General features: G+C 45.0%; 1 protein-coding gene and 1 long non-coding RNA gene across 2 annotated transcripts in view; both read left to right on the top strand.

The window, feature by feature from the left end:
- LOC125287387 overlaps positions 1–10,000 on the top strand; it is a 24,669-nt gene that overhangs the window by 8,318 nt on the left and 6,351 nt on the right. The window lies entirely within an intron of this gene.
- Positions 6,166–10,000, top strand: part of ubald2 (UBA-like domain containing 2) — an 8,816-nt gene continuing 4,981 nt past the window's right edge. Inside the window, 1 exon segment of the mRNA XM_048233171.1 lies at positions 6,166–6,460. Within this exon segment, the coding sequence (XP_048089128.1) occupies positions 6,341–6,460 (120 nt within the window). The 5' untranslated portion in view covers positions 6,166–6,340.

Genomic DNA, 10,000 nt, shown 5'->3' with positions numbered 1-10,000 from the left:
AAATGCAGCTCCGACAGAAATTCCAAGAAAAAGGCTACAAGATGCAATATATGTAGTGGCTCATTTGGTTTCATTTATGCAACAAATTGGGGGAAAAAATGGGGAAAAAAATTTTGTTAAGCGTCTTTCAATTTTCTGTAATTTAGCCTAATTGAGGAAATAATATAATATTATACACAAGTACACTTGCAAAGTGCAAAGGCTCTTAAAAAACTATAGGCTAAAGAATATAGATTATAAGGCTATATAATTATTATATATAATATAGGTTACAGTAAGGCATTGCACTGAACACAGAAATTCCATGGGAAAGTGAGCATGAGTCTAAGTTGATTAATCAATGAAGGTTGAAACAAAGTCTATAGCACATTATTTTCAAAATATAGCATCGGACACCTGTTACATTTTTATTTAGCGTAGGCTATAGCCTACATAAATGAATGAGTTACATATGGGGTACTCACCTTTCACAGAAACAGGCTAAACCCAACTGAATTAATGCATGATCATCCGTGTTTAGCCGCCTGCAGATGTGAAATTCCGAAAGATGACTTCTTTCGCGCTCTGATGCGCGCTTCTTGGTTCCAGGTTTGTAAGTAGGTCCTTGTAGCGATGGCAGCAGCGAGAGCTTCGTCCCGGGGGGGCTGTTTAATACCTGGAGCAGGAGGTTTGTCCAGCAACCATAGAAACGCTACACCCCCTTGTAAACAGCTTCCCGTTCTTCCATTGGTCTGGTGGTTGCTATAGTGCCTCATTTTTAATCACTCTCTCTCCCTCAGGTTTGTTCGTCACGCAAGTCAATTCTGTCTGTTTCCCGAAAAGGGAGTGCGAGAGGAGACGGGAGGATTTCGAATTTTTAAAGCCCTAACCCTTTCAGAAAGCAGCAGGGCACTTTACCCGCACGGGTTGGCCAGCGGAGGTTATTGAAGAGGGAAAAATAGTTTTGCCCATGTAAGAATGTCAGAAAATAGAGAAGTTCAACAATGGCTTAAGGGGGTTGGCTTGGCTCCTGTAACGATTATGGCAACCGGACAAAACAGCCAAAACAATATCAAGTGGCCGTTTTAAATACTAATTTCTTTTGCTTAAGTGTTCCTTGATTTCATTGTGGTCCTTGACTTGGATCAGGTTTTAGAGGCGTATTTGGCTTGTGTAAAACTAACGTGTCGGCAAGAAGTGGGCACTGAAAACATATCCTGTTTTAATTAATGTCAAGAGTTTGAGCGAGCATTCAGCAGGTGGACTGGGCTAAGCGCGCGTCTCCCGCCCAGTGACCCGCGCGGAGCGGCAGGTGTCAAAGCGCGAGACACACAGTGCCGCACGCACGCAAGAAGGAGAGCGGGGCTCTCGAAATGAAGAAGCGCTTTTTATGGCGTTTTATTGCCTTTGAGGAGGGCTTCAGGAAACCACTCAGCCACGCTAATGGAGGAGTCCTCAAGAGCCCAGAGCTTTGTGTCTCTCTCAACTTCGTGTCTCTTGTCCCCTCTTTCTCTCTGTTTCTGATTAAGAAATTACATTCCTCCACAAACCACGAAGGTCCCCTGTGCGAGGGTGCTGCTTTTGTCAAAGGAACGACCTACTCGGAGCAGGTTTGGGCTATTTGCTATGAACACAAACTGGGCCAGGCCTAGTAGTCTGGGCTAATTTATAAACCAGATAAAATGATAACCGACTGAAGAGTGAGGTCTCTCTTTTGTCTCCAGATTTGGAATGGAGAATTTGGGTGGTTTGCCAGAAATGCAATTAAACATATTCACCTCATGAGCCATTTATATTCACAGGGGACATCACGGGACAGTGAAGGGAAAGACTGAGAAGGAGAAATGGGGAGAAAGAGAGAGAGAGACTGAAAGGACAGAGAAAGACTGTGGAGAGAAAGGGGAAGGCAGAGAGGAGAGGAGTGTGTCGTCCAGGAGGAGGAAACCTGGGAGGATGTCGTGGCCCTTGAGTGTCGCTCAGCCACGAAATCGCCTCCCAGACGGCCTTATTGCTCCCAGCGCTCGACCGGTTTCAGGGCAGACCTGATGGCTGTGGTTGCCGCCTGGAGCTGCCCTCACACACACACACACACACACACACTGGACCTGCCCCTGTCTTCCAAGAGTCATAAAGGTCGTTTCCATTGTAGGAGCTGGAACTTAGTGTAGTGGGGCCGGGGACCTTTGTTTGGGTTTTTTACACAAACCGCCCCATAACACGACGTTCCAGGAACTCCTACAGGGCTGAAGCGAGTCCCTGCCTCGGGGTCCTACCCCTATACACACAGACTTGACTAGGACACTAGCACTGAGTTAAGTTGTTGGCTGACTATATGAAGCACAATGGTTAAGTTGTTCGCTGACTAGGACACTAAAGTGTATATATATATATACTCTTTTGATCCCGTGAGGGAAATTTGGTCTCCCAATCTGTGAATTAGTGAAACACACTCAGCACACAGTGAACACACAGTGAGGTGAAGCACACACTAATCCCGGGGCAGTGAGCTGCCTGCATCAACAGCGGCGCTCGGGAAGCAGTGAGGGGTTAGGTGCCTTGCTCAAGGGCACTTCAGCCGTGTCTACTGGTCGGGGTTTGAACCGGCAACCCTCCCACCCTTGGTTACAAGTCCAAAGCGCTAACCAGTAGGCCACGGCTGCCCCATCACTACACACTCAGGTAACACTAGCACACAGGTTAAGTTGTTGTCTGACTAGGACACTAGCACACAGGTCAAGTTGTTGTCTGACTAGGACACTAGCACACAGGTTAAGTTGTTGACTAGGACACCATATAGCACAGGACACTATAACTAGGACACTATAACGCACACAGGCTAAGTTGTTAGCGGTGTTCCAGTAATTAGTTGTTTTGCACTCTGTCTTTCTGTGTTGTTATTTATGTCTTTTAATTATGACTTAAACTATTGCAATTTTATTTTGTTTGTTCTTTTTTACTCTTTAGTTTTGAAACTATTGTTTGACTATTGCTGTTCTATGCTTTTATTTGCTATTACTGTGCTTTTGTTTATGTAAAGCACATTGAATGACCTCTCTGTATGAAATGCAAATCAGGTTTATTGGATATACATATACAAGGAAATAGTTCTCATTAGTTCTCTCCATGTTACCCATCCGGGGGTAAAGTACAACACACACACACACACACACACACACACACACACACACACACACACACACATAGAGTAGGGGGATGAGAGGAAGAGACTGTAGGACAAACAGAAATGCATCAGATGACCATCCCATGTCAGGGACTGGCTCATAGACTAGCCCACACAACAGGACTGGCAATTAATGCAATATTACACATAAGCCAGTAGATGGCGCCAAAGGAACACGTTGGAAGTTCTTCCCTACAACTTGGGACACACGGGAACAATGTGGCTATGAGATAGTTATGATCAAAGATTCTAGAACAGAGCAATGTATTTAATGCAGTGCTGTTTCCCTATAAAAGCAAGTCTATAATGTATTTAATGCAGTGCTGTTTCACTTCGAAGTGGGAAACTATATTTGTAAAAAAAAAAAAAAAAAAAGTTTATCTTGGCTATCACAAACTTCAGCACATCCAGTGAAGCAGTTAAAAGTCTATTTCTATATCACTATTGATTACCCTAAAAAACAACATGGCCACTGAGGTCACCACACACACACACACACACACACACACACACACACACAGACACGCACACACACACGCACACGCATACGCACACGCACACACACACACACAGGGCTGCTAACCGCTGCCTTCCAGGGAAAACCTTGGTGACTTATTTATCAGTCAAAGTGCTGAAGACACACATACCCACACTAACACAGAGAGAGAGAGAGAGAGAGAGAGAGAAAGAGAGAGAGACAGGAACCTTTACACTTGTGTTTGTTCCGCCTCAGCGTCAAGAACCAGAACTTTGTGTTTGTCCCCAGATAAAGAACCTTAATCCACCCTTGGATGTGACTTCCCCACCAAGAATGCTTTGTTTGTTATCTCCAGACAACAGGTCCCTTGAGGGGTTGTTTTGCTGAAGAGGTTGAATCTCCTGGCTGTTGCTATGAATAGAATGCGTAGGTACAGATCTATAATAAACTGTACAGAACACAGACACACACATCCGCACACTCATATCATCATCGACATGTCTACATTCACCTGCTCATTTGATGCAACATGTAGTGACAATGTCATGTCTCCCTCCTGTCGCCATCAGCACCGATAGAAACCTATTTTGTTTTTAGCCTACATCAGCCTCAATAGACTACGTGCACAAACACTGACCAGTGAAATAGACTACGTGCACAAAATGCTCTCTGTGCGCTGGCTTGTTTCCTGTGGAGCCAGGTGAGTTTGAACCTGCCGCTATTGTTAATGTAATAGTGTCTACTACACAAACCAGGTGAGTTTGAACCTGCCGCTATTGTTAATGTAATAGTGTCTACTACACGGACCAGGTGAGTTTGAACCTGCCGCTATTGTTAATGTAATAGTGTCTACTACACGGACCAGGTGAGTTTGAACCTGCCGCTATTGTTAATGTAATAGTGCCTCACACGGACACGGTTGGGTGTTGCACTAGTGAATCAGCACGTTACGATAAAGAAGGATTTGTGTGTGTGTTAAAATTGTTATTATTGGGCAAACAGGATATTCAGTGTTATTAATGGGCAAACAGGATATTCAGTATCAGAGTGAAGATGTTGGGAGCAGAATATAACAGAAGATGTCCTTACAACACAGTTAACACTCCACCGGAAATACTTGAGCGCACAGGAAGAGCCTTTTGTGTGTGTGTGTGTGTGTGTGTGTGTGTGTGTGTGTGTGTGTGTGTGTGTGTCTATGTGTGTGTGTGTGTGTGTGTGTGTGTGTGTGTGTGTGTGACTGTGTGTGTGTGTGTGTGGGTGTGTGTGTGTGTGTGTGACTCTAGCCTCTTCCTCTCTATGACTTCCTGTACGTCTTTCGGAATCTCATGAATGGGCCATTATAGAGTATAGTAGACAATATACACAATACATTATAGAGTAAAGTACCCCCAGGCCCAATACATTATAGAGTATAGTGTAATATACTGTTGAAGTAGATCAACTGTTGTTTTTTTTAGCTAGGTGGTAGCAAGGTGGATTGGGTCCTTCGTCTGAACAAGTTTGAGAAACACAGCATTAGACCAGCCCCCAGGCCCAATACAGTATAGAGTAGCCTAGAGTATAGCAGAGAGGCCAGTCCAGATGAACCAGATAGGGAGCCCTACCCATCCACAACTCTCCACTGTATACAAGATGAATAATTCAGCAAATAATAAGAGGATGTGTGTGTGTGTGTGTGTGTGTGTGTGTGTGTGTGTGTGTGTGTGTTTGTGTTGGGGGGGGGGTCTATGCTCATGTCTGTCTGACTGATGCAATGTTTCCTCATCTGGGTCAGGGTTCATCAGTGTAGTAGTGTGCACATCCCCACCAGTGAGGTGCAGGGCAAATGGAACTAAAACTGGGCGGGCATTTCATTCATCAAATTATGTACCTCTCCACACATTTCCTCCCTCCCTCCCTCCTCCATGTCCTCCCTCCATCTTCCTCTTCCCTCCTCCATGTCTTCTCTCCATCTCCCTCTTTCTCATTCAGAATAGCACTGCTGTCCTCTCTGAGCGCAGGCTGCAACAGCTATAGTGTACAGCTCTCATGGTAGACTTTTGGAAAGTGTGTGTTTTGTGTGTTGTTAAATATTGTCTGTCTAGACCTGCCCAGGCACTAATGAAATAGGCTAGTTGAACAGTTCCGTTTGAGAGTTCAAAGGTTACTGAGTGACAGCTGTCCAAAAATAATTAGCCTAAGTGAAGGCATAACAACATGCACATTTATCAAAACAAAACAACTTCGAGTTGAACCAGTCATGCGATGTGTCCGCTATATTCACGGGACGGGGAATAAACAGACGCTCATTGATTCTTTAAAGAATATAAAGAGTAGGCCTACATTCCGTAAATCCCCTGCATCATCCAATCGTGTAACGAAATAGAAATATCTTCCTGATAGCCAATAAACACTCGTTGTTCAATTCGTTTCTGTCCAATCCGGAGCTACGTGTTGCGTCACTTTAGCCGATTGGCAATTTGTCCGATAGCCAATAAGGTTACCGTGAGTACTAGCTCGCTTGTTGAAGTGTCCAATCAGATGCCGAGGTTCTCTTTGTTGTTGGTGATGACATGAAAATATTTGTTGTTACTGGAAGGCGAGGGGAAAGAGTGCAAGGAGGGCCGGTGACTACAGACTTTTTTCGGCAATTAGGAAATAAATTATAGCCTTAGTTGTTTACTTTTTAACCTCAAATCATTACGGCGGCATTAACAGCGGCGATGTCGGTAAACATGGACGAACTCAGGCATCAAGTAATGATCAATCAGTTTGTTTTGACTGCCGGTTGTGCCGCTGATCAAGCTAAGCAGCTTCTCCAAGCGGCGCATTGGCAATTCGAGGTGAGTAAAATACACATAGGCAGCGTTGTTCTCTATAACGTTATATTTTTGTGTCTACAGACCTTTTGCATCTTTTTAATGCAAGCGACCTCATATATGAGAACTAGTCTTAAACCAAGTCAAGCTTGCTATAACCAAGGTTAAAACACTATTTACGCTAGGTGTGAGTGTTCCGACGCTATAAACCAATGTTGTCATACATTATTGAAATAAGCTAGTTCAGTTGCTGTACGATGTATCGTTAGCCCTTGAGTTAGTCAGACACTTTCCGGAAGACGTGGTCAGGAGAATGTTAGCAATGTGCCATCGTGTCAGAAACGTAACGTTTCCCATTAATGCCCCTTTGTGTATCTATATTGGTAGGCTACTTGCCATGTTACAAAGCGTTTTTGACATAGCCCACTGTTATTATTAGCTAGTTGGCTAATGAGTGTGTTATCAACGTAAACTCGTCAGTCGTGCCCAAGGGATCCTGCTCGTAATGTTATCCTCATATGACTTATTTTGGCGAGTTTACATTGCTCACAAGTCTCAGCGGAAATGTCTGACCATGGCCCCGATTGTTAAATTCAGTTGTTCAATCTGTAGTTTTATTGCAGCTGTCGTTGTGAACAGGAACAGCCTGCCAACAGGAAGTTCATTGGGCATGTTCAGAACACAATAGAAGGGATGGTGACTGGGTGTGTTTTGAATCTGTTGCAACACGGGCAGCCGTTTTTTGTTTACATTCCCGTGCTCAGATTGCTAGCTAGTTCCACCAGTTGGCTATGTAAGCCTGTTCCGCTTCGGCACATTCACAGGGTAGGGAACTCGGTGTACCAAAACATCAGCAAACATAAGTGTAGTCAGAGAGGCGTTAAGAGAGAGATTTTACGATGTTGTTGATACACAGCACACAGTATACGGATGGCTTAGCACTAGATCAGAATAATGGATTTTCTGGTTTGTGCTTTGTAGGCCTATAACCGACTGTAAACGTGTTTTGAACGCGGCGTGGTATGTAATAACCCTATAGGCTACCTTGCTGGCTTGGAAGACAACATTGGCCGATCAGCATAATCAAATACCCTTATGCTCTCTACGGAATCGTTTTCACCTCTCCGTCAAAATGTAGTCGTTGGGCCACGTTGTGTTGACATTCTGTAATGACTGCGACCGAGGGCCCCCAAGGACGAGGAAAGACGAGACTTCAGCCCAGCGCGAGTCGTCGTCGGGTTAGGGAGAATTCATACGGTTATATTTAGATGGAGGCGTATTAGACGGAGGCGTGAAGACCTGATTAAGATGCATTAGATAGGCCCATCTGCAGCTCGGGCTAGCCTGCGATAAGATTCAGGCCTGAGTGCGTCTTCCCCACAGTCAACCAGACGCTGTTTTGGTTAGGTTAAATGGATATGTGTGTAGGTCGTGTGTTAAGCGTCTGTGGATCTAAGGCTTGAATTCCCCTCGAGTGACACAATCACAAGGAAGTGAAATAGTCACGTACTTTTTCCTCAATCACATACCACACACCTACTAAAGCCTGTGTGTGGGGGAGGGTTTATGACAGGAGGCCATAGGTTTATTCCTACAGGCAGGTGAGTGGGGTGTGAGGGAAACACACACACACACACACACACACACCTCCAAATGGTTTCTTTGGTGCATCTCCCCTTAATGACCAATCTGTTGTTGGAACTTGACCAGGTGGCGTTTCAAGGGCTAAGGCCACAACTGTCCCTCTCTCTCTCTGTCCCTCTCTCTCTCTGTCCCTCTCTCAATTCAAATATGCGTTATTGGCACAGCAAATCATATAATGCATTGCTAAAGCGTTCACAGGAATAATAATAATTACAAAAAAGTAAACCAACAATACAAACATTTACACTTCATCAATAAACTGTGTGTGTGTGTGTCTCTCTCTCTGTCTGTCTGTGAAGTCAGTCAGTGGTTGTCCTCTCTGGTGATGGACTGATACATGGTCAGTAGTTGTCGTCTCCATGGTGATGGGCTGGTACATGGTCAGTAGTTGTCCTCTCCATGGTGATGGACTGATACATGGTCAGTAGTTGTCCTCTCCATGGTGATGGACTGATACATGGTCAGTAGTTGTCGTCTCCATGGCGATGGGCTGGCACATGGTCTGTATCACGGCTGGCCGTCTCAGCATTTAGGGAAAAAGCTGAATTGTGTTCTTGTTATCAGTGTAGCAGGAAACGGTTCTGTCTGCAGCCGTGTCTCTCTCTCTCTCACTCTCACACTCTCTCTCTCTCTCTCTCTCTCTCTCTCTCTCTCTCTCTCTCTCTCTCTCTCTCTCTCTCTCTCTCTCTCTCTCTCTCTCTCTCTCTCTCTCTCTCTCTCTCTCTCTGGAGGCTGGAGTGTCTCCAGGATCCTGTTTTTCAGAGAGCTGTTCATGGCATGACTGAACCCAATGCTCTCTGTGTGTGTGTGTGCGCGCAAGTAAGCATGCGTGTGTGTACACGCTCCTATGTGTGCACGTGTAAGCTAGCCTAGCCAACCAGTAAATACAGATACAGTACACACACACACACACACACACATACACACTATATACACATACACTCCTCGTGGCCAAAACTGAAAGAATAACTTTTCAACTTTGAAAGAATAAGAATTCTCTTTCTGACCAACTTGTTCTTTATTGTATGTTTAAGTTGTTTGAACAGACAGTACTCTGTGTGTGTGTGTGTGTGTTGATATGTGTGTCACGCCAAGCAGCCCGCATTCCAACCGTACTGCTTCTGTTGTTCAACAAGGAGAGCATGCCATGGGGGATGGGACTATGTGTGTGCGAGCGAGAGAGAGAGGGAAGCACGCACACACACACACACACACACACACAAACATTCATTCAGATGTTACCAGGAAAGGACAATGACAGCAGCTCAGGCATTCAATGCAGCTCATTGTTAAGTGTGGAAATATGGGGTGTGAGTGTGAGTGTGTCCTTCTGCATTTGAATATTTGGCTTCTTGGAAACTATTTAGTTTGGAGGCCTGGGCCCCCCTCCCCCCCTTACTCATGTCCACTCTAACCATGATGTCCACTCTAACCCCCTGCGCCAGCGGGAATCACTGGCACTTTAGATGTGTGTGTGCGCGCGCGCTTTAGACATAATATTTTTCCAGGCTGTCCGGAGCTGATGATCTCAGGAATTCTTCTCAGCACTTTGTGGTCCAAACAACTCCCAGAAAACGTCTCTCTCTCTCTCTCTCTCTCTCTCTCTCTCTCTCTCTCTTCTCTCTCTCTCTCTCTGTGTTTAGCTCTCTTACGTTGAGTGTGTGTGCTCTGTGTAATCCGTCCGGTTTTAGATCTCCCTACGTTACGTTGGCTAATAGATTTAACCCCACAGTCATGTGACTTTTGTGCAATGATGATCTGATGTTGGTTGGTTGTCAAACTACCCCCTCTGTATATCATTTCACACACAATTTAATCTCTCTCTCTCTCTCTCTCTCTCTCTCTCTCTCTCTCTCTCTCTCTCTCTCTCTCTCTCTCTCTCTCTCTCTCTCTCTCTCTCTCTCTCTCTCTCTCTCTCTC

The sequence above is a fragment of the Alosa alosa genome, chromosome 22 (genome assembly GCF_017589495.1).
Source record: "Alosa alosa isolate M-15738 ecotype Scorff River chromosome 22, AALO_Geno_1.1, whole genome shotgun sequence".
Taxonomy (NCBI): domain Eukaryota; kingdom Metazoa; phylum Chordata; class Actinopteri; order Clupeiformes; family Clupeidae; genus Alosa; species Alosa alosa.
Note: the sequence above shows the minus strand (reverse complement) of the source record. Positions and strands in the feature narration are given on the sequence as shown.